Raw genomic sequence first — 26303 nt, forward strand, 5'->3', positions numbered from 1 at the left:
TCGAGATACATACAGAGGTCATACAAGGAGATGGTCTCTCACCACTTTTATTTAACATGGACAAAATTATCAAACAATGAGAAGAAAAAGTAAAAGGAATTCAGTTCGGAAGAACGTGTGCCAACAAGACCATCATAAAATGCCTGGCATTTGAGTTGACATGGCAATACTCAGCAAGAATGTACAAGTAGCACATGAAACATTGGAATACTTACATGAAGCCTCTGCCAAAACAGGTCTACAAATATCATATGAGAAAACGAAATACGTGGAAAGAAAGAACCACAACAACCAAGTTATGTACACAAACTACGGAGAGGTTAACTCACTGGAAAAATTCAAATATCTCGGGGAATACGTACAAATAGGAGGATCAGAAAAAAGCACCCAACATAGAAACAACAAAATAACTTCAGAAAGCATACAAACTGACATGGACGCATTAAAATAAAATAAATATTTCAAGTCAGGCCAAACTCACGTACTACAATAAAGTTGTACTATCAGAAGCACGCCACCCATCAGAAACGACCACAATGGGAGCATCAGGCAGCACAAGGACAGAAAAAATAGAACGTAAAATCCTCAGAGAAATTTTTGGAACAGCACACGGATATAGTTCAAAATTGTTCAAATGGCTCTGAGCACTATGGGACTTAACTTCTGAGGTCAACGGATATAGTATATGAGTAAACAAACCAACCAAAGAATTATATGAACGCAGAGATAGGCTCACGCACATGATCAGAAAACGCCGACTAAGTCTTTGGACACATAACATAGAATGAACAACAGACTCACAAAAACTATTTTTGATGTAGTCAACAGTTCAATAAAAAAATGGTTTCAAGAAATAGAAGAAGACCTCAAACTAGCAGGCATCAGTAGTGAAATGATAAATGAGACACACGAATTCAGAAACGAGATTATGAACACGAAATTTGACCTTACAGAAAGGAAGAAAATCGGCAAAATATGGACAAAGCAGGAACACAGCCACAGAATTAAAATGTTTTGGATGTTTTGGGAAGAGAAAAAGAAGTAGGAAACAAGAAAAAAATATTTAACCACTGTCCCTGAGGTAAAAATGTGTAATATATATATATCGGGTGATCAAAAAGTCAGTATATATATATATATATATAAAAATATATATATATATATATATATATATATATATATATATATCCAAAACATTTTAATTCTGTGGCTGTATATATATACGAGGGCGGTTCAGAAAGTAACCTCCGATTGGTCACAGTGCGGGTTGTGGGGGGAGTAGCGACGCCATCTGTGCGTTCACGCACTCAACAGGTCAGTTGGCATCAAGCCGTGGTCGAGTGAACGTCGTACCGGCGCTAGTTTAGTTTTTGTGGCAGTTTGAAATGTGTGCTGCAATAGAAAACCCCGCCAAATGTGAAGTGCGTGCTGTCATAAGGTTTTTTACAGCCAAAGGATATTCTGCAGCAGCTATTCATCGTGAGCTTTGTGCCGTGTACGGACCAAGAATTACGAGTGAAGGAGTTGTCCGTGAATGGGTACGTTTATTTAAAAGTGGACGAGAAAACGTTCATGATGAAGAGAGGAGTGGTAGACCATCATTGGTGACTGACGAACTCGTTCAGACAGTTGATGCAAAAGTTCGTGAAAATCGACGTTTCTCAATGTCGGAGTTGTCTACTGGTTTTCCACAGATTTCTAAGACTCTCTTGTACGAGATAGTGAGAGCAAGATTGGGTTACCGTAAGTTCTGTGCACGATGGGTGCCCAAAATTCTTACCGACCACCACAAAACTCAAAGAATGGCCTCTGCATTAGACTTTCTGTCACGTTATGAGGACGAAGGAGAACCATTGTTAAACAGAATCGTGACCGGTGACGAAACCTGGATTAAGTACGTGAACCCTGAGACAAAAGAACAATCAAAGATGTGGGCACATTCAAATTCGCCTACCAAACCAAGAAAAGCCTCGCAAGATTTTTCTGCCAGAAAACTGATGGCAACGGTGTTTTAGGATGCCAAAGGGGTGTTGTTGGTTGAATTCATGGAACGTGGTACGACCATTAATCAAGACGTGTACTGTGAAACAATAAAAAAGTTACGACGGGCTATACAGAACAAACGCCGTGGTATGCTGACTTCCGGTATCGTTTTTTTGCACGATAACGCCCGTCCTCACTCTGCTCGCAGAACAACGGCCCTTCTTGAGTCCTTCAAGTGGGACGTTATCAACCATACACCTTACAGCCCAGACCTGGCGCCAAGTGATTATCACCTCTTCATGCATTTGAAGAAATGGCTCGGGTCACAGCGGTTTGATGACGATGAAGAGCTCAAAGATGCGGTCACAGGCTGGCTCCAGGCACAAGCGGGTGATTTTTATGCAGAAGGAATTTCAAAGCTGGTGAAGAGATACGATAAGTGCCTCAATCGCTATGGAGACTATGTAGAAAAATAGTGCAAAGATGTAGTTGTAAGACGTATATATTAAAATATTTTTATTTAACTTGGTGTATTTTTTTAAATCAACCGGAGGTTACTTTCTGAACGGCCCTCGTATATATATATATATATATATATATATATATATATATATATATATATATATATATATATATATACCGGGTGATCAAAAAGTCAGTATAAATTTGAAAACTGAATAAATCACGGAATAATGTAGACAGAGAGGTACAAATTGACACACATGCTTGGAATTACAGGGGGTTTTATTAGAACAAAAAAAAGGACAAAAGTTCAAAAAATGTCCGACAGATGGTGCTTCATCTGATCAGAATAGCAATAATTAGCATAACAAAGCAAGACAAAGCAAAGATGATGTTCTTTACAGGAAATGCTCGATATGTCCACCATCATTCCTCAACAATATCTGTAGTCGAGGAATAATGTTGTGAATAGCACTGTAAATCATGTCCGGAGTTATGGTGAGGCATTGGCGTCGGATGTTGTCTTTCAGCATCCCTAGAGATGTCGATCGATCACGATACACTTGCGACTTCAGGTAACCCCAAAGCCAATAATCGCACGGACTGAGGTCTGGTTACCTGGCAGGCCAAGCATGACGAAAGTGGCGGCTGATCACACGATCATCATCAAACGACGCGCGCAAGAGATCTTTCACGCGTCTAGCAATATGGGGTGGAGCGCCATCTTGCATAAACATCGTACGTTCCAGCAGGTGTTTATCAGCTAAGCTGAGGATGATGCAATTCTGTAACATATCGGCGTACCTCTCACCCGTCACGGTAGCAGTTACAAAACCAGAATCATGCATTTCCTCGAAGAAAAAAGGCCCTATAACGGTAGATGTGGTAAATCCAACCCATACCGTGACTTTCTCGTCGTGCAATGGAGTTTCCACGACAGTTCTAGGATTTTCGGTAGCTCAAATTCTGCAGTTGTGGGCGTTGACAGACCCTCGGAGCGTGAAATGAGCTTCGTCGGTCCACAACACGTTACTCAACCAATCGTCATCTTCCGCCATCTCCTGAAACGCCCACACCGTAAATTCCCTCCGCTTCACTAATTCGCCAGGTAACAGTTCATGATGCCGATGGATTTTGTATGGACAGCATCGGAGGGTACGCCTAAGTGCCAACCAAACAGTAGTGTATGGAATGCCAGTGCGACGAGCGCTGACTTCCCCCGTGCATAGACGAACCCGCTACTGTCTCCACTTCTTCCTGAACTGTCTCATCAGCATTACGCCTTGTGCTCGGTCGGCCACTACGGGGTCTATCGTCTTAACAACCCGTGGCGTCGAACTTTGAAATAATTCTCTCTACAGCTGCATTTGTCAACGGACGTTTACCCGTTCGAATCCCCTTCCTATGGCGATAGGATCGTAACGCTGAACTAGCACATTCCCCATTCTGATAATACAGCTTCACTAAAAGCGCCTTTTCAGGTAAAGTCAACATGCTGCGACTGCTGGCGCATCTGATTCTCTCTCTCATTACAGCTCCTTTTATACACGATTGTCATGCGCAGTCACTGACGTTTTGCTGTCCAGCGCCGTCTATCGGACATTTTGTAACTTAGTTTGGTTTTTTTTTTGGTCTAATAAAACCTCATGTCAATCCCCTCCCCTAGTATGCCATCTATACTGCTACGAGCCAAGTTATTTTGTGCGCACTATACCTCTTGCTAAAGCCCTTAATAAGGTTTCTTCAAATCCCATTCACATATTCCGACCATGTTTTAGTTTTGAATCAGAGCCATCTGTCCAGACATTCAGTAAACCCAATGGTGTGCAAGAACCCCCTCTTTCATACTAAACCTCCACAAATGTCTTAGTTTAACTGTCGAGTCCGTAGATGGTGGTATAAGGGTCTACAGTGTAACTGGCCACCCATTTCCATGTGAATTTTGCAATAATTAAGCCAGTCCGTCCTAGAACTGACTTAATGGGCTGCCGCTTCGGAATTCTTCCTACTTGCTGTGTGGAGATACAGTCGTAGTTTTTGTCTCCTTGCAGAGCTGTAGCAGTGCCGTCAGATTCTGGAAGTGCAATTCTGTTGTCAATGTTTTACGGAATGAAGCGGGAAGAAGCTTTTTTGTGCAAATAAATTTTTACACGGGATGCCATTATGGTGCAGTTATTTAACAAACACTGTAAAATGAACTTATTTACACCCATTATAAGCGAACTATTAACACTACGAGAGCATGGTTTACCGCATGACTAGATCGAAAGGCATCCTAACATCGACTGCCAACTATGGCGCATAGTTCGTATAAGATGGTGCATCTTAGGTTATGCAAAAGTTATTCATTTATTTATTAATATCAACGTTTCCTGGGAATTGTAAACTCACTGAAAGGTAGTATTTATAACCCGTAGACTCCTCCTAGCGTCTGAGTGGCAAAAGGCAACTTTTGTTAGAAAATATTTATGAATAACAATTAATCGATTCGCGCCACAACACATGTACTTTCCCTCCGTATCTCTTTGTTGACTTCACGAGCGGTTTCTGCATCGGCACCTCAGCCCTCTTAAAGCGTCAGATGACCAACAGCCTCTGCTAGCCAGCTCGCTTCTTACTCCGTACGTGCTACAGCGCAGAAATATTCACTTCGCCTTTGCGAAATAGCAAAACTAGAAATTAAATGAAATGCGCTCTTATCTGCAAATAAGGTTTACCTTACAAGCGTAAGAATGGGAAGGTGACAAGAGAAGACCGAAATACTAAATTACTTTTTGCCGAAATTGTTTCACCGAAGAAGATCGTTCTGAGATTCATCCTTTAAATGGTAGCATAATCTGTCAAAATGATAGGTACCAAAATAAGTGACTGTGGGGTAGAAAATCAAGTGAAATCGCTAAACAGAAAAGAGGAGACTTGAACTGATGTAGTTCCAAACCAATACTCCTGAGTGCAACCAGATGTTTAGCTGGTACCTGCCTCCCCACGCCCCACCTCTAGCCCTCCCCAGTCATCAACATTAGCGATAACTGTCCTTTAGAAAGAAAAGCAGTTTTCTTTGGACGTATTCATTTTTAAAATGACGAAAGGTAAATAATATTTTGTTTTGCTAGGCTTTTTTTTTAAATTATGGGTTAATGTATTAACGACACAATTGGTATTGCTTATTTTTAAGAAACTTTTTTTATAGAATTATGAAGCAATTTTTAGTGCATCGTGATGATACCAACAACTGCTTTTCAGAAAAGAAAGCTAATACGCACAATGAGAGCAGACTTGGTTACAAAACTTGCTTGCTTTGCACCATTCCTCTCCCTAGCGACGCTTGCTTCACCCACACCCTGTACCCATATTTAAAATCAACCAAGTTGGAATGCGTGCATTATACTTTCTGTTTGTAAGTTACTTGATTGCTGGACTTCCTTCTGAACTGGCAGAAATTAAAAGACTTCAGTCTTCCAATTCTTTGTATCTAATCACTAATAGTAATAATAATAATAATAATAATAATGTGTAGGCCATACAGCAGTTTAGTAGCCATTACATAATTACCATAGAGTTGGATTGTCAATTATTTCATTTATTGTTGTGAAGTGAATAATGAAGCAATTTCTGGTCTATTGCGGGAATTTTCATCAAATATTCAACTATATGTGATACATATGGCTCAATTTCACAGTCATATGGCGAAGGGTGGGAACACGTAATGCACTCACGTACATTGTCGAACTTGATCGTTTTGCTAGTGCAGATGTTATGGGTTGGGGAGGCATTATGTTGCCGGGGCGTACCGACCTCCACATCTTTGAATACGGCACACTCACCGCCAGCGTGTATTCCTGCCCCATGTGCGTCTTTTCAGGGGTGCATTAGGCCCTGACTTCCTTTTTATGGATAGCAATGCGCGACCGCATCAAACTCCGAAGGTGGAGGAGCTGACGAAACGAGAGAATATTCGGCGAATGGACTGGTCTGCTCGTTCCTCCGACTTAAATCCCATTAAGTACGTGTGGGATGCGTTGGGGAGCCATATTGCGGCACGTCTACATGCACCAACGACCATCCGACAGTTGTCAGACGCTCTACCAAAAATACTCCTTACCTTAACACACGAAGTGTGGTCCCTCAGACCGCGCAAAAATTTGCGAACTCGCTCTCCAAGGTCAGTTCTGCCGGAATACTACTATACTCCCCCTACCTTACTTAAATTGCCCACTCTAAAATGTTTTGTTGTTGGTTACATTGTCACCGTCTTTGTTCGTTGCTGACACATGTTACTGACATGTGTTGAGGTCTCCTAGACTGGGCCTCGTGAATTATGTACCTGTTTTCTTTAGCAGAGTACAAAATGTATTCACAGGAACTTGTTAGTTTTAACGAACGTAAGTTTGATAAATGGTTAGTCGGTGGATGGAGGAAGATGTCAGTGATATAGCTGAAAAAAGTAAATGAAAAAGACGACGATTTTGCAGTAGAGAATGATCACAGTTTTGCCAATGGAGGATCATTCAGAGGAAGAACTTCTCCAATAAAATACTTAAAGTGTTAGTTAAAATCAAGTGTCATCTGAATACTGGCAAAGAAAAATATACATCACAGAATTGAATGACAATTCTGCTGTCTTTTTTACGAAATGAAAGCAATTTTTATGTGTAAGTTTAAACCCTGGAATTTATTTTTATGTAAAAGTTTACTTGCTACAGAGACATTACAATTTTGTAAAAATCAGTTCTCTGACAGTTCTTTTACGTGTATTATTTTTTTTAAAAATGACGCAACAGTATGCAATTTGTGTGATACAAAGTAAATTACTGCACGATTTATTTAGTGCAATAAAACCAACAAGGAGTATTTAAACAACACTTAAATAATTGTAAAAATTAATGTTATATAATTTAAATTTAAATTGTCAAATGATTTGCGTCAATCTCGGTTTAAATACACGGGTCTCAGAGACCCCAACTCGTAGTAAACCTTACAGAAAACTCACCTCGTGAGTTACGGGTTAAGAACGGTGTCCCGCATTTTGTAATGTCCAGCGGACCACCATAAATCGGGTGTCTTCAGTGTAATTATTGTCTTTGAGTAAAAGTGATATTTCTCTTCCTCTCATAGTGTATTTCTGTTAGTAACCTTCTGTACCATATAGTAGCAGTTCTTTCTATGTATGGTTTGAGTTTCACGTAGCTATGTTACTTGGCGGTGGTAATATGAGGGGAGAGTTTCTTTCGTCTGTAAGTTTTGCAGACCAGTATACTTCCTGAGGCTTGACTGCTCCGAGAAGATGCGGTAGCAGTACAAGAAAATTTTATTTTTAGGTAACATTGCCGAACAGGTTGTTAGCGGACCAATACATCACCTCGACGTGACACACGTTCTTTATTTGAAATTTTTATCCTCTTTTGTTTCATAGAATTTCATTTTGGCAACGCATGATCGGACTTGTTTTGCTTTGGTTGATCCTTTGCTTATCCGAAAACTTGTTTTTCAGTACTCTTTTGAGCAGCTATTGATTCTGAACGTCTGTTATTAGTCGAATTACTGGTCGTACTGGCATAACCTTCTAATACTAGGGGAGAGTCCTGCGGTATCAGCCGGCTTGAGTTTTTTGACTTAACCTTGTCTCTGTAGTGATTAATCGAAATATTAAGATACTATTCTCTTACCCGAAGACGTGCATGAATTGCACAGTGAAATGATTTTTATGTATACTACTTACTTATATCGTAAGTAAAAGAACTACAATTACAAGGCTTGTAGAAGTGTCTTGCAGTATCGGCCATTGTACTTTCTTTAACAATATCGGTTGTTAAATCCACTCTGCACTTGTACTTATTGAATAATAAAGTAACATATAAGCATGGGAACTTATTGTTACTATTTCAGCTCAGTTCATCAGTGTTTAGCTCACTTGGGGCCTGTTGAAACCTATAGCTCTTGGGAGACTCATAGATTCAGGCTTTCTTTGAGAGAGAGATCAGAATATCTCGACACGAAATGATAGTACGAGTAAAATTACTTTTCAGCAACCTTATTTTGTTTGTTGAACGGTTAAGGCACCTTCAGATGTTCAGCCAAAGTAAATTCATCTTGCAATAATTCCCTTGTATTGGGGGTCATGAATTTGGTAGCTAAATCGTCCATGTAATGCACTGGTTGCTTTTTCCATTTCTTCATCAAATGTGTTTTGAATCTGCCCATCTGACGAGTTAATGCTAGGAATTGCCGTGCTTAATTGCTATTATCCTGTATCCAAGTGGTTACTTGTTAATTTTAAAAAGGCAATCGAAATCTCTGCTAGCGGGAAGCAGCCTGATGTATTCCGAGAGCGTACGTTCCTAGAAGTATCAACAAATACACTGCTTCCTTCTACGCAATCTCGGGGAAAAGTCCATGAAGGGAAAATTTGAGATATTCGAGCCAACACCATTTGGGAGTGGAACAGGAGAAAGACCGGAGGAATCAGCGATATTGTATATCTTTGGCGTCTTAAGAATAGTGAAAGCAATGTGTTCTGCCTGCTACCGTTTTCCCTGCCATCAGATTAAAATGGCCTTACCTCACAGTCTTATGCTTTGTGGGCAGTGGTGGTATCAGGCTGCTTCCCTCTAGCAGAGATTTCGACTGCCTTTTAAAATTCATTATTGAAGGACTCTGGGGGAGACTACCGATCTCGAACACTCTCACAACTCAGATAAAACTGGATATTGATAACAATAAGAAATGCGAGGCAGTCTTATTACACAAAAGGTGGGAACTTGCCACTCCATAAATTTCGACAACACAGGTGATCCGAAGGCTAGTGGTGGACCAAGTCAAAAGTACGTGAAAACACACAAAATACAAAATAAATAATGATAACTAGTCCAGTACCTATAGAGAGTGTTGATGCAGTATTGTAGAGAAGAATCTGCGGGATTTAAATCACAAACGAGGGTAATGGGGCATCAGTATGCACATATTTAGAGCACGCAACAGGGATTACCGCTCTAGCATTGCAGACACCGTGACGCTAATTCCCCTACATCTACAACAACATTTATACTCCGCAAGCCACCCAACGGTGTGTGGCGGAGGGCACTTTACGTGCCACTGTTATTACCTCCCTTTCCTGTTCCAATCGCGTATGGTTCGCGGGACGAACGACTGCCGGAAGGCCTCCGTGCGCGCTAGAAGCAATATATTCGATAACTCATCCAGAAACGCACCCTCTCGAAACCTGGACAGCAAGCTACACCGCGATGCAGAGCGCCTCGCTTGCAGAATCTGTCACTTGAGTTTGCTAAACATCTCCGTAACGCTATCACGCTTACCAAATAACCCTGTGACGAAACGCACCGCTCTTCTTTGGATCTTCTCTATCTCCTCTGTCAACCCGACATGGTGCTGATCCCACACTGATGAGCAATACTCAAGTATAGGGTCGAACGAGTGTTCTGTAAGCCACCTCCTTTGTTGATGGACTACATTTTTAAGGACTCTCCCAGTGAATCTCAACCTGGCACCCGCCTTACCAAAAATTAATTTTATATGATCATTCCACTTCAAATCGTTCCGTACGCATACTCCCCGATATTTTACAGAAGTAACTGCTACCAGTGTTTGCACCGCTATCGTATAATCATACAATAAAGGATTCTTCTTTCTATGTATTCGCAATACTTTACATTTGTCTAAGTTAAGGGTCAGTTACCACTCCCTACACCAAGTGCCCATCCGCTGCAAATCTTCCTGCATTTCGCTGCAGTTTTCTAATGCTGCAACTTCTCTGTATACTACAGCATCATCCGCGAAAAGCCGCATGGAACTTCCGACACTATCTACTAGGTCATTTATATGTATTGTGAAAAGCAATGGTCCCATAACACTCCCCTGTGGCACGCCAGAGGTTACTTTAACGTCTGTAGACGTCTCTCCATTGAGAACAACATGCTGTGTTCTGTTTGCTAAAAACTCTTCAATCCAGCCACACAGCTGGTCTGATATTCCGTAGGCTCTTACTTTGTTTATCAGGCGACAGTGCGGAACTGTATCGAACGCCCTCCGGAAGTCAAGGAAAATGGCATCTAACTGGGAGCCTGTTTCTAATATTTTCTGCGTCTCATGAGCAAATAAAGCGAGTTGGGTCTCACACGATCGCTGTTTCCGGAATCCATGTTGATTCCTACAGAGTAGATTCTGGGTTTCCAGAAACGACATGATACGCTAGCAAAAAACATGTTCTAAAATTCTCCCCTAGAACTAATTAAACCTAACTAACCTAAGGACATCACACAACACCCAGTCATCACGAGGCAGAGAAAATCTCTGACCCCGCCGGGAATCGAACCGGGGAACCCGGGCGTGGGAAGCGAGAACGCTACCGCACGACCACGAGCTGCGGACTCTGGTTCTTGCATACGGTTGTCATTGAAAGGGAGACATGGATTTAGTGGGGAAGTGGAGCGGCCTAGTTGTACACTGAAAGTCGAACACTCCTGATCACAAAAATTTATTAATTTTCAGTAGCCCAACAACCCTTTTTACACATTGACTGAACAGTTAACAGCGTGCCCTAGCATTTCATTTATTTTGCAAAAGACAAGTGTTAGTCCCTTGCTTTATTTAAGATTTCAACAATCAATAGTTGAACAACCTCACAACCTCCACCGAACAAGTTGCATTTCAATCCTTTATGTTGAAACGAAAAAACTCAGATAATACTAGAAGACACTTTCACAATAATCTATAAACTAACAATTCCAGAGGACACTTGCTATCAAATTTCCACAAGATAAATCAGGCTACCAAAAGCATTTACGAGAGTATTCGATAACATAATTTAACCAAAGCTCACGCAGAAAATGATCAGCTTAATTTCTCATACGATCATTTACAGTTAGTTAACCAAAGGAAATTCAGTTTATAAAATTCAGTTTACCAAGAACAGTTACCAACATAATAACCTGAGAGCTCTCCACTATTTCTGGGAATCACTACAGTGTGCCGATATACACAGTCCTCAAACAAGAAAAATTCCAGTGTACTATATAACCGTACACAGTGAGACGTTACAATAACAGAAAAGACAACCTTTTGGCAAAGTACCATGTACAGACTAACCTTACTTAAAGTTACTCAACATCTACCCACCCCTCGGACCGGTCCGGTCTTTATACTACTCGTACTACACTTCTCAGTCCTGACTACCAGAAGAACAAGTCCTTCACGACCAATACAGCAGGTTGCAGTTCGTGCCTTATTTCCACCAAACCAAATCAACTTAATTGTTACCGGTGTCCATATGTCTCCCCCTCTTAGAAGATCAGCATCACAACACAGTTCTACGAGGTTCGAGAACAAGATCACTTCATCGGATGAAACCGAAACGAGTCCTCTCGTTTTCAGTGCCCAAAAGTTTCAAAAGTTCCAAAAGCGACGTACTATCTTTCTACACAACATGGCTACATGGCGTGCCGTTTTCTTCCTCCGAACCAGCGAAAATATGTGCATGTGGCTTCCTTCACACACCCGCGCTCCCAGCAGCCTCGCCAATGCCGTCCACTCGCTAGCCGTTACGCTCGTTCCCCCGTCGGAGGTTCGAGTCCTCCCTCGGGCATGGGTGCGTGTGTTGTCCTTAGCGTAAGTTAGTTTTCAGTTAGATTAAGTAGTGTGTAAGCCTAGGGACCGATGATCTCAGCAATTTGGTCCCATAGGAGCTTACTGTTGTGGATTGGCAAGAGAGCCAACCCTGTATGAGAGGAAGCCGAAAGGCACGCTTTTTAGCTCACGCAGGCTGGCGTGAGGTCTGGAACAGGTCAAGGAAATTAGACTAGCAAAAAAGGACGTAGCTGTGGAACACTTAACTTTAATCCATAAATGGTGAACATCACTCTTGACGGTACATGTTTTACAGCATCAATAGAAACTGGTAATGGCGCCTTGCTAGGTCGTAGCAAATGACGTAGCTGAAGGCTATGCTAACTATCGTCTCGGCAAATGAGAGCGTATTTTGTTAGTGAACCATCGCTAGCAAAGTCGGCTGTACAACTGGGCGAGTGCTAGGAAGTGTCTCTAGACCTGCCGTGTGGCGGCGCTGGGTCTGCAATCACTGATAGTGGCGACACGCGGGTCCGACGTATACTAACGGACCGCGGCCGATTTAAAGGCTACCACCTAGCAAGTGTGGTGTCTGGCGGTGACACCACAGTTACCATCACAAATTCCCATTAAGCTCGCAAACCGTTCCTGCGCGCGGGGGGAGGGTTTGACATGCTTGCCCACACGCACTGCCTCTCTCGCTGGCGTCGCACGCCTCATCCATACCACCAAAGACATTCCATGAAGACAAACCAGTCAGTCGCTCCCAGCGGAAATCCGGAACCATCTAATATGATTCACTTACGTTCTCTCTAGATGGCACTCACAGACCTGCACAAATATTCAATTTTCTATCTGCAGGATTTGAAACAATTCTTACAGAACGTTTTATTCCTATTTTAGTTACATAGACACTGATATGGATTGATTGGGAGTATCCAAAACGTTCACCAATTGCGACTGATCATTTCTCATTGTGTTACCTATCTGTATCCTACACTGAAGCGCCAAAGAAACTGGTATAGGAATGCGTATTCAAATACAAAGATATGTAAACAGGCAGAATACGGCGCTGCGGTCGGCAGCGCCTTTATAAGACAACAAATGTCTGGCGCAGTTGTTAGATCGGTTACTGCCCCTACAACAGCAGGTTATTAAGATTTAAGTGAGTTTGAACGTGGTGTTATAGTCGGCGCACGAGCGATAGGACAAATCATCTCCGATGTAGCGATGAAGTGGGGATTTTCCCGTACGACCATTTCACGAGTGTACCTTGAATATCAGGAATCGGGTAAAACATCATATCTCCGACATCGCCGCGGCCGGAAAAAGATCCTGCAAGAACGGGACCAACGACAACTTAAGATAATCGTTCAGTGTGTCAGAAGTGCAACCCTTCCGCAAATTGCTGCGGATTTCAGTGTTGGGCCATCAAAAAGTGTCACCGTGCGAACCATTCAACGGAACATAATCGATATGGGCTTTTGGAGCCGAAGGCTCACTCGTGTAGCCCTAATGACTGCGCGACACAAAGCTTTACGTCTCGCCTGGGCCCGCCAACACCGACATCGGACTGTTGATGACTGGAAAAATGTTGCCTGTTCGAAAGAGTCTCGTTTCAAACTGTATCGAGCGTATGGATGTGTACGGTTGTTGAGACAACCTCATGAATCCATGGACGCTGCACGTCAGTAGGGGACTGTTCAAGCTGGTGGAGGCTGTGTAATGGTGTGGGGCGTATGCAGTTGGAGTGATATGCGACCCCTGATTCGTCTAGATACGACTCTGACAGGTGGCACATGCGTAAGCATCCCGTCTGATCATCTGAATACATTCATGTCCATTGGGCAATTCCAGCAGGACAATGCGACACATCACACTCCAGAATTGCTACAGAGTGGCTCGAGGATTCTCCTGAAATTAAACACTTCCGCTGACCACCAAACGTCCCAGATATGAACAATATTGAGCATATCTGGAATGCCTTGCAACGTGCTGTTCAGAAGACATCTCCACCCCCTCGCATTCTTACGGTTTTATGGACAGCCCTGCAGGATTGATGCTGTCAGGATCCAGCATTGCTTCAGACATTAGTCGAGTCCATGCCACGTCGTGTTGAAACACTTCTGCGTGCTCACGGGGGCCTTACACGATATTAGGCAGGTGTCCCAGTTTCTATGGCTCTTCAGTGTATGGTAATTTTTTGTCTTGTTTGCCCGTTTGAGCATACTTTGAATGTAAAATCTGTCTTTTATTAAGCCTTTGTAATTTCTCACAGAGATACAACTTAAACTAATGTATACTCGGAATTGTCAAGAGAAACTGTAGTGTAACGTTTCCAATGCTGAGATGCTGTATGGACACGTTCCGAGAGCCAATAAAGTTGAAAAAAAGTTAGATGTAGATGTAGTGTTGTGTAGTTGGCTGGGGCGCTTGGTGAGGTGTGTCCTCTCGTTTGTGTTGCAGAGACTACAAGGAGCACGGCGGTCGCGGTCGGGAGCAGTCGGACTCGCTGCGCCGCGACGAGGCGACGTCGTCGTCGCCGAGTCTGAGCAGCTGGGCCACCAGCTCGTCGCCTTCACGGTCAGTGTCCGCCGAGGCGTTGATCGACGCGCCCCTCTCTCCGAACGCCATCAGTAGACTAGTCAGAACCTCCTCGCCTCTCGCATACAGGTAGACGTTGCCACCCCGCCGCATCCCGTCCTGCACCCGCCGTCGCGACGACCCAGCGTCGCCGACGAGTAACCGACCCTCCTAATACACCAGCGCTCACTACAGTCCAGTAACAGTGGCACCTTCCTGCACGTTCAGAGCAGTTACTTTCTGTCTGGGCAGCACGCGGATTGGTGGTGGTTCTGTAGCTGAGAGTGCACTACCATGCGTTAGGCGCATGAACACACCAGTCAGGAACTTAATCACCCTGAGCAGACATCACACCGATACAGTGGAACCTCGCTTATTTGGCCCTTATTCTCCAAATCATCCGTATCGTGTTTTTTTTTTGTTTTTTTTTAATATTATTTTTGATCAGATAGTATAGGTTGCCAATGGCCTTGCCTCAGTGGTCAGACTGGGGTTACACTTGGATGGATGATCGTCAGGGTCTGTCGAGCGCTGTTGGCCAATTGACGAGCTACTTGGTTGAGGTGTCACGGCTCTGGACACGAAAACTGACAACGGCCGGGGGAGCTGACCACGTATCCCCTCAATATCCCCATCCAGTGACGCCTATCGGTTGAGGATTACACGGTAGTTGGTCGGCACCGACGGAGAGAGTATTGGTTAAATAAACAAACCTATGGTTATTGCACTTGTATCCTGAAGGTATCAGGGATAAAATACAAGGATCTGAAGGTTACCCACAACTTATACAGAAACCAGATAAGAGTCTAAGGACATGAAAGGGAAACAGTACTTACGAAAGGAGAGAGACATGACTACAACCTATCGCTGACGTTAATCAGTCTGTAGACATAAATCTGTGAAGCAAACCAAGGAAAAACTAAGAAGGGGCTCAAGGTGCAGGGTGAAGAAATTAAAACTTGAGGAATGCTAGTGGCATTGTAATTCTGTCAGGGGCAGCAAAGTATGTAGAAGAGTAGATAAACGGAGTGGGTAGTGTATGAAAAAAGATTACAAGCTGAACATGAACAAAAGTAAACCATGGCCAGTGGACCATACTGTACGAAATTTCGAGGGTAACAGGGATAAAATACAGGGAGCGAAAGGTGATTTACATCTTGTAGTCCAGAAACCAGATTGAAAAGGGAATAAGACAGGGTTGTAGCCTACCCGCGGTGTTATTCAAGCGGTACATTGAGCAAATGGTAAAGAAAACCAAGGAATAGTTTAGAAAGGAAATTAAAGTTCAAGAGGAAGGATTAAAGACTCTAAGGTTTGCCGTTGACGTTTTGAACCTTTGAGAGACGGCAAACGACTAGGAAGAGCAGTTGGATGGAATGGATAGCGTCTTGAAAATAAATTGTTAGATGAATATCAACAAAACTAAAACAAGTCTAACGGAATGAAGTCGAATTAAATTATGTGGTGCTAAGGTAATGAAATGAGACACTAGAAGCGGTTCATGTGATTTGCTGTTTGGGCAGCAAACTAAGTAACGATGGGGAAGCAGATCGGATAAAAAATGCAGAACGGCAACAGCAAGAAAAGCATTTCTGAAAAAGAGAAATTTAACATCGAATTTAAATTTAAATGGTTGGAAATATTTTCTGATGATATTTGTCGTGAGTGTAGCCTCGTACTGGAGTGAAATGTGAACTGTAAACAATTCAAACAAGTAGGGAATAGAATGTTTTGAAACGTGGTGCTAAAGAAGAATGTTAAACATTAGCTGCGTAGAACCAGTAACTAATGAAGAAGAAATGCAGTGATTAGGGAAAAATGGAATTTATGGCATTGTTTGAGTACAGTGAGGTCTCCATTGATCGACACAATCCGAAATATCAACGACTCATGAATTCAGTATTGGAGGGAAGTGTGCGGGATAAAAATAGTAGAGGGAGACCGACGGATGAATAGAGTGACCATCTTCTAAGTTGGAGATGAAGAGGCTTGCACAGGATAGACTAGCATGGACAGCTGCATGAAATCAGTCTTCGGACTGAAGTACACGACAGTATAGGAGGGGCTTTTTAGCTTGCCACCGTAACATGACTGCAGGGTTCGATGTTGATTTCTCCAATCCACACGTCGATGGATTAATATGCTGCTGAAACAAATGTTTTGATGTAAGCGGCTGACAGATACCCTCCGTCCTCCTCCAGTCCCATAGTTATGACGTCTGAGGGAATGGAATGTACCGTAATTGTCGTCTGGCACGTACCTACACTATCGCTTGCACTGACTTTAAATTACAGCGTACCAATGTTCAGTATGCGCTTTCTATCATCAGTGAGAAGGTTCCCAAAGCGGGCATACCAGTCTCTTAGTGTTGTAACCGCATCGTGCTTTTCTGGCAGGGACATGTGGCCTCTGGTTTTATGTCCACAAATTCGCAAAATTTGGGCGACAATGATCCGTACGCGTACAAGATACAGTGAGAATCTATTAATAGCCAGGCAGCACTCAGTTATTAAATAACAATATAATAATAGCCGCCCTATCCCACAATTTGCTTAGTGAAGATTCCACTACTATACAAATTTTCAAAAAAATGCTGCAATTGTTCTACAGAAGTACTTCGCTATTTATGAACGAGGCCATATAATGCCCAAATGTACATAATCATAATACAGCTGAAGTACCATTTCTTTTACCAGTTCAGAGTAAGCATGTCTACATAAATTTGTAATGACCATCCCGTGCTGCTAGAAGATGTGTACGTGCTCAGAGAGAGAACTGCTGCCCATCTATAACGGTTCTGTGTTCATTCCTTTTTTTCTCATGACTTGTGTTCGTGTTCAATCTGTGATTTGTTGTGGCATTGTCTTCCATTTCTTGCACCTGGAAGTGTTTGTCATTAAGATGATTCACGCACATGCTTTTGCTAATAATAGCAAATGCTACTCATGTGTTATAAATGTTTTTTTTATTTCATACTGTCTTATGTAAATATTTAATTATGTTAAATACCACTGTTTTATCTCACGTGTACAGATTGGATGTAATTAAAATAACGGTGTGGAAGCATTCCTTCAGGGCACTGGGTGAAAATCCAACGCACTGAAAATAATCTGCTAGATAATGATTTGATGTCAGCGCTTTCTGATCGCCGAGGGTTTACACTGATGTGTGTGCGTGTATGCTAATGCTATGTTTTAACACCCTAATTTGTGCCCATGTCTACATGTGTGGGGTCTGTGTGTGGTTGTGTGTGTGTGTGTGTGTGTGTGTGTGTGTGTGTGTTTGTGTGTGAAAGAATAAAGAGAGACAGACAATGTGTGGGGCGGATGATGCAATTTGTCTTGTCTATCTTAAGGCTCGTGAAATACACTCTTAAGACAGGAAACCGAAGGACCACGAAAGAATTATCCGAATGGGGCGGAAATCGGAATATGTGATGTAAATGTTCAGACAAATAAACAACTACAATTTCAGAAGGCTCGTGAAATACACTCTTAAGACAGAAAACCGAAGGACCACGAAAGAATTATCCGAATGGGGCGGAAATCGGAATATGTGATGTAAATGTCCAGACAAATAAATAACTACAATTTCAGAAAAATGGATGCTTTATTCAAGAGAAAGAGTTTCACAATTTGGGCACGTCAGTAATGCGCTAATCCACCTATGGCTCTTATGCAAGCAGTTATTCGGCTTGCCACTTATTGATAGTCGTTAGATGTCCCCCTGATGAATATCGTGTCAAGTTCTATCCAATTTCCATGAAGGGATTGTAATGCGTACACGAGTACATCGTATATAAAATTAGATACGTCTGTTATTTTACAGTTGAAGACTTACACGTGCTGGGGTGATATTCGTCATAGAAACAGGGGAAGCAATAATTTTATCGGTCTGTTGCTCACGTTATTAACGCCGCATGTGTACAATTACACGGCTGTTTTTAAGTTTCTATAGATAAACAAACTTGGTTTACATCCATAAAAGATTCTTCTTCATGACGCAGTTGCTTAGCAAACCTCGCAAAACGCAAAATTTCGCCAGGTATTGGCAAGTACAGCTGGTGATGTACGAGTGGAATGGAATGTAGTTTGACGCAGTCTTCTCCGAGGTAAAAATGAATCTAACGGAGTCCTGTGTGCTTTAATTACAACAGCTTTTTGAAACAAGTGGAGACCCTCTTGGACGCTGTAAATACGATCCTTTCATGGAAATTTATTTGCAATCTCAAATTTTCCTTTGGCTTTCCTTTCTATGCCTCTTATGAAAATATTAATAAATACAATACAGGTTGTTTCCGCAAGAGCTTGCAAAAATGTAACAGGACATAGAGGATTCTCCACTGAACAATTTGAAGTAGGGAACTTCGAGTCGGAGAAGCCAGCTTAACAAGATAATAGAAATAAATTCACCGTACTGTGTACTTTTTTATTTACATTAGTTACAGTTAACTGTTGATACCGGCCCCGGATCGAATCCGCCCGGCGGATTAACGACGACGGCTGGTGCGCCGGCCAGCCTGGGTGTGGTTTTTAGGCGGTTATCCACATCCTACTAGGTGATTACCGGGCTGGTCCCCACGTCCCGCCTCAGTTACACGACTCGCAGACATTTGAAACGCATTGACACTATATCACGATTTACACTAGACGCAGACAGCTGGGGTACACTAATTCCATCACGGGGGGTATGGGGTGGCGGCAGAAAGGGCATCCGGCCACCCCTTACAAATAACCATGCCAAATCCGTACTTAACCCTGCCGACCCTGCGCACGATGCGGGATAAAGGCAGTAGCAAAAGAAAGAAAAGAAAGACAGTTAACCGTTAATACCATCTCTGACACAATGAACGTACCATTTGTAGTGTATCTTACAAAATATGTTGAAACTGACGGCCATCAACCTCAACGCAAGCATGGTATCGGCGAGCAAGAGTCTGGCGCACCCTGACAAATATCCCTGGTGTGTTTCGAATCACAACATAGGCAGCTACAATCTGGCAACTAATTCCATCTTCGCATCCACTGGGGTCTCATACACAAGTGACTTTAGATATCACCATAGGGTAGCGTGTCCATTCGTCCCGTTTTTCCCGGGACAGTCCCGTTTTTTACCAAAATGTCCCGCTGTCCCAAAAGTTTTTATGGGAACGCTCAAATCTCCCGTTTTTTTCTGATTCCACTTGGTTAGAGTATTTTACGCTACTGGTTGTTTGACTTGCTCAATTATTTACGCTAGGAAGCGTGTGATGACTTTCAGCATACCCCAAACATGTACCGAACTGTCAACAATCGCAAGTAATTTTAAACGCACTTTAGGTTACGAATAACAACGAAGATTCTTCTCTTCTAAATCGATCCAATGAATCCGTCCTTTCGGTCCAGAGATACTCTACACCACTAATACTTGCTCTCTGGCTTTCATCACCTCACTGTTAATGTTTTGCACTGTGCAATCACTGTTTCATTATGCCAAAACGAAAGTGTAATTTTAACAGCAATATAAAAAGCAAGTTTCCTTTTATCACTGGTAGTGGAGAAACTAGAATGTACGTTGTGCAGATCAAAATTTGCTATTGATCATGGTGTAAGGTCTGACATTGTGAATCACATTAAGACTAAGAAACATCGCATGAGTGATCAAACGAAAAGAGCAAACAAATGCGTGAGTGACTGCTATGTAAACTTAAAATCAGTAGCAGAAATGGATAGGCAGTTGGCAGCGCAAGAAGCTGCGTTTGCATACCACAGTGCAATGCATAACCGTAGCTTTAAGTCAATGGACTGTACAACAGCACTTGTTAAAAAACTTTTCAATCCTAAATTCACATGTGGACACACAAAATGTAATGCAATCATTTCAAATGTTATTGCACCGTATGCAGCTCAGCAGGTTTTAAATGAACTGAAAAGTGCTCGATTCATTTCTGTAAAAATTGATACATCGAATCATCTGGATTTGAAGTTGGTTCCTCTCCTTATCAGGTATTTTCACCCTGAAAATGGCATCACAGTGAAAGTGCTCGAATTGCTTAATTTAGCTGGAGAAACTTCAGATTTACTTCAGAATTATGTGCTGGAGGTTTTAAAGAAATATGATCTTGAGGGAATGGTGATTGTAGTTTCTGCAGACAACACTAACACCAATTTTGGTGGCAAGCAGAGGAAAGGAAAAAAAAAAACAATTTGTTCTATAAACTGCAACAGATTACAGTGAATAATATAGTAGGTGTTGGCTGTCCAGCACATGTGGTGAACAATTCCTTACAAACTGGCCAGATTGCCTACCCATCGACTGCCAATTAATTGTAAACAAAATCTACTAGCATTTCCACATATGTACAGTAAGGGTTGAATCTCTGAAGTAATTCTGTAAGTTTACTGAAATTGTATACAAAACTGTACTTGGGCACAGCAAGACAAGGTGGCTATCTCTGCTACCAGCATTGGAAAGAACTGTAGATATTTCCTGCTTTGAAATCATATTTCATTTCCCTTGATAAGTGTCCTGTTAACCTCAAACAATTCTTTGATAACCTTGTGTCTATTGTTCTTTTACATTTTCTTGCTAGCCAGCTAAAACCTTTCTCCACAACAATTAAATGTATTGAGAAACAAGAAATCACAGTAGTGGAAGTTTATCAAGAAATAATCAAATAATTGGGCAAATTGCAATTTAGAATATCTGAAAGATTTCCCACATCCTTTGTACACGAGACTCTAAGGAAGCTGGAAGAAGAGAGTGAAGTTACTGTAGAACAATTTCATATTTCTGCTGACATCTTCTGTGACTCTTGCATTGAGTATATTAAAGATTGGTTTTTACCATTTCTCACGCCTTTTAAAGCATTTGACTGGGTTAATACTGAAAAGGAGGAGCTACAGTAAAGGATATTCAGGACTGTTGTGTTTTTGTTAAAAGTATTGTACCAAATTTTCCTGTTGATGAAGACGAACTGTTTGATGAATTTTCATGTGCACAGAACTTCATAAAAAGTGAAGAGGGAGACAAAGAAAGTGTTAGTGCAACGTGGTGTAAAATATTTGCTTATTTCAAAAGTAAAAACATTAACATGAAAAACATGGTTCATTTGGTGGAGTTTTGTCTGGCAATTCCTGGGTCAAATGCTGCTGTGGAACGTGTATTTTCGTTAGTGAACTCTTTGTGGTCAGATGAAAAAACCAGAATGAAAGTTGGAACAGTGAGGGCCTTGCTCGCTGTCAAAACACACTTTAATGGTGTATCGTGTACTGACTTTTATGATACAATTTCAAATGAATGTGCACTTCTTGATAAAGTACATAAAAGTGAAAAGTACGGTGATAGTGTGGCAGCATACTTGTAAAAAGTTATTTGGGGTCATCTGAGTGCACGTTTTACAGGTAAACTTGTATGTGTATTAAATTAGTCTATACAATATTTATGTCCCGTTTTTTTTTCTTCATTGTCCCAGGTTTTTCTCTAATTTATTTTAAATGTCCCCTTTTTCAATGAAAATGAAATGGACACCCTACCATAGGGAATAATGAAGGTGATTCAGATCAGGCGATATCGCAGGCCATAGAATAGGACCTCGCCTTCAAATCCAACGATCAGGAAATATTTCCTAGTAATCAGGCTCGTCCTCCTCGTTTCCTTGCATGAAATAAAGAATGTACATGTAAATAAACAGCAAAGTACACGTAAACTTGTACGCATGTTAGTTTTAAATAAGCTGCAAAACAATAATGCTGTAAAATGCGGTAGACTAAACAGTTAAGCTGTCCTCTCCGACTCCAGATTCCTTACCTCAAATTGTTCATTGGAGCATTCTCGATGTCCAGTTACATTTTTGCACGCTCTTACGAAAACATCCTGTATATTGAGCAATGTCTTGGTTTATTTGCAGTGTAACATAAATATTGGATATATAAAAAAGTAACCGCATATGTACTCGACTCCATGGCTCTCGGATTACCTACCTATAATCTTCGCGCTGCGCCAATTACTGCCTGGAAAACGATAACCTTAATGTCGCGTGCCTCACCTGACCCACGCCAAAAAAAAAAACTGTTTTACTATCTGAACGCTTGGCCATCTGAAGCTCCCACTGGTGTCGCTTTCATTTCTGACCAAGCCTGGCATATATCATAAATGTCGACCAGTAGGCGCACTCGCGGTGTTAAGAGTCGTAATATCTCAAACCATCAGAGCAGCATTATTATCAATGAATAACAATGTCAACAGGCCACGGTCTTGCTGCTGTCAAATTCTGACAGGTAGCTGGTAAACATGTCTCCTTATTACCTAACACGATCTCCTCACAATCAACCAACATTCGTATGCGCATTCTGAATGAGAAACATGCTGTGAAATCTTTCATTATATGTAGAAAGAAGGCACTACTACCTACTTTGCACGTTCGCACTGAATTGCTAATCGTTTGCATATCGAAGCATTTGGAGCACTTCACGCCAGTTTGACGTTTGTTGCAGGTCACTTTCATGGTGGTAAAATTTCAGTGATGAGCATTGTGGTGCAGTAATTTGCAGCTGTGAATCCAGCCGAAAGTAGTAAAGGAGGTCACAGAACGTTAAGCGAAAGTACTGCTATTGACGATGCCATTAGGAATGTCACAAGCTAATGCGTTCGTCGTTCTGCTGTTGACTGGCGGGGTTGCACCTGTAGTGACGACATATTGCGCAAGACGCTCGTGCAAAAGCGTGCCCACTAGCTGCGCGCTTGCCAGATGCACTTTGGAGACCGCTCTAATTTCTCACAGACGTGTATCTCTTGCGCAACGTAAACGATCTGCAGGAGTCTGCGGTAAACTATTCCTCGGTATTTAATTCATTGTGCACTATCTGATCAAAAGTATCCGGACACCTATTATTGGGTATTAATATGGAGTGTTTCCACCCTTCATGGCGGATCGAATTCTGCTGGGGACAGTTTCAGTGAGGTATCTGCCTGTAGAGGAAAGCAGCCCAGTCTTCCTCAAGAGCCGAATCAGAGAAGGTAGTGATGTTAGGGATGTCTCGAGCGAAGGCGGCATTAACACATTCCAAAGGTGGTCCATTGGGTTTGGGACACGAATGTGAGCTGGCCAGTCCATTACAGGAATGTTATTGTCCACAAACCAGTGCCTAGCAGGTGCTGCTTTGTGACTGGTTGTACTATCATGCTGATACAAACATTAGTCGAGAATATACTACGGTTTGTCAAAGCGGGGGTTGCGACCAGTGTTTAGTGATGAGAACAACCGAATGAAAACAATCGATTCAGTCGGTTATTCGAAAACAGTCGCCTTATTCGGTTATGGTTTTTCACATTTGTTGGATTATTCATTCTATCTTTTGCGCGAAACCAGCCAGTGGTAGCAACCAAATAAAAACAATCGATTTAGTGGGTTGCTGTTGTATGTATCTGTTGGACTATTGCCGGCCGGGGTGGCCGAACGGTTCTAGGCGCTACATTCTGGTTGGTTGGTTGGTTGTCTGGGGAAGGAGACCAGACAGCGTGGTCATCGGTCTCATCGGATGAGGGAAGGAAGTCGGCCGTGCCCTTCCAGAGGAACCATCCCGGCATTTGCCTGGAGTGATTTAGGGAAATCACGGAAAACCTAAATCAGGATGGCCGGACGCGGGATTGAACCGTCGTCCTCCCGAATGCGAGTCCAGTGTGTAACCACTGCGGCTACATTCTGGAATCGCGCTACTGCTACGGTCGCAGGTCGAATCCTGCCTCGGGAATGGATGTGTGTGATGTCCTTAGGTTACTTAGGTTTAAGTAGTTCTAAGTTCTAGGGGACTGATGACCTCAGAAGGTAAGTCTCACAGAGCTCAGAGACATATATATATATATATATATATATATATATATATATATATATATATATAATTTTTTTTTTTTTTTTTTTGGCTATTCACTCATTTGTTTCATTCGAGCTAAACCATTCTGTGAGTGGAACAGAATGAAAACATGCGACACAATTCGATGTGGTTTGGCGCATTGACTGAATTAGCCAATCTTGCGTTTCTAGTGAAATAAGTTTGTAGTTTCCTGTCAGCTGGAAATTTGGAAATTTGTGGTAAGGTCTTATGGGACCAAACTACTAAGGTCATCGGTCCCTAAGCTTACGCACTACTTAATCTAACTTAGACTAACTTACGCTAAGGACAACACACACACCTATCCCCTCCAGACTAACTTACGCTAAGGACAACACACTCACCCATGCCCGAGGGAGGACTCGAACCTCCGACGGGGGGAGCCGCCGGACCGTGACAAGACACCTGAGACCGCGCGGCTACCCCGCGTGACTGTGAGTTGGACCAAGTATTTGTTCTTTCTATTGAAATAACTCCTTAGTGCTTTAGTTGAGTGACCTATCCATTCATTCTTCTGAGTGAAACCAGTCCGTAGTACTTCCATCAGTTTTGCTAAAGCAGTGTTGTTTAACTGGGATACACATATAAGGCGTACGCCAAAGTTAAATTGCCTTATGACTGATCAGCCAGAATATTATGACCACCGACCTACTATCGATATAAACTTGTCCAGGCGATAGCAGCGTCACCTGGCGAGGAATGACTGCTAGTCAGACACACGTGCGGTGCGTGTAGTATCAGTGAGCGAGCTGTCCGTGTGTGGAATGGGGAAGGATCGCAATCTATCTGAGTTTGACCGAGGGAAGAGAGTGATAGTCCGGAGGCTCGGAGCGAGCATTTCGGAAACTGCACGACTTGTCGAGTATTCGAGGAGTGCTGTGTTGAATGTCTTCAACACGCGATGAAATCACGTCCAGACGTCGTGTGTTGGGCGGCCACCCCTCATTACGGATGTCGGAGTCGTAGGCTGGGCAGACTGGTGAAACAGGACAGGCGGCGAACTGTGTCGGAATTAACATCAGACGAACTGTGTCCGAACTAACATCAGACGAACGCTGGGCAGAGTACAAATGTGTCTGAACACACAGTGCGCTGAACACTTCTAACCATGGGCCTCCGCAGCCGACGACCCATGCGTGTGTTAATGTTAACACCACGACATCGGCAACTACGACTGAAATGAGCACGTGACCATCGGCACTGGACGCTGACGCAGTGGCAGAGCGTTGCATGGTCTGATGAATCCCATTATCTTCTTCATCATGCCAATGAGAGGGCACAAATCCGTCGTCTTCGAGGGGAACAGCTCCTTGTCACCTGTACTGCGGGACGGAGACTAGCTGGCGGAGGCTCCATTATGCTGCGGGGAACATTCACGTGGGCATCCGTGGGTCCAGTGGAGCTCGTGCAATGCAACATGATGGCGAAGGAGTATCGTACACTGGTTGCAAACCACGTACACCTCTTCGTGACGACCATGTTTCCCTACGGCAGTGGCATTTTTCGAAAAAGTTAATGCACCATGTCACAAGGTCAGTAGTGTGATGGAGTGATTCGAGGAACAGAGTGATTTGTTCCAGTTGATATGCTGGCCCCCAGCTCGCCAGATCTGAACAAGAACAATCTGGGAAGTGACTGAATGTGGCGTCAGACTTCATCTCCCCCCCCCCCCCCCCCCCAAGGCCTCCTTTTGCTTCCATGCAACAACACGTCGCCCCTATTATTCATGCGTGCCGGCTATTGGGTAGTTCTGGCTGGTCAGTATACATATTCTTTTAATTAAGCACTGAATAGACTAATTCTTCTTTTCGTCATTTAAAAGTGATT

General features: G+C 42.6%; 1 protein-coding gene across 2 annotated transcripts in view; it reads left to right on the top strand.

Moving 5' to 3' along the window:
• The window catches only part of LOC124774718 (trichohyalin), a 402178-nt gene that overhangs the window by 131853 nt on the left and 244022 nt on the right, over positions 1-26303 (top strand). For both annotated transcript variants that reach the window (XM_047249503.1, XM_047249504.1), the window contains exon 3: positions 14491-14607. In XM_047249503.1, the coding sequence (XP_047105459.1) occupies positions 14491-14607 (117 nt within the window). The remainder of the gene's footprint in view (positions 1-14490; positions 14608-26303) is intronic.

This window comes from Schistocerca piceifrons, chromosome 2, assembly GCF_021461385.2.
Source record: "Schistocerca piceifrons isolate TAMUIC-IGC-003096 chromosome 2, iqSchPice1.1, whole genome shotgun sequence".
NCBI classification, from domain to species: Eukaryota; Metazoa; Arthropoda; class Insecta; order Orthoptera; family Acrididae; genus Schistocerca; species Schistocerca piceifrons.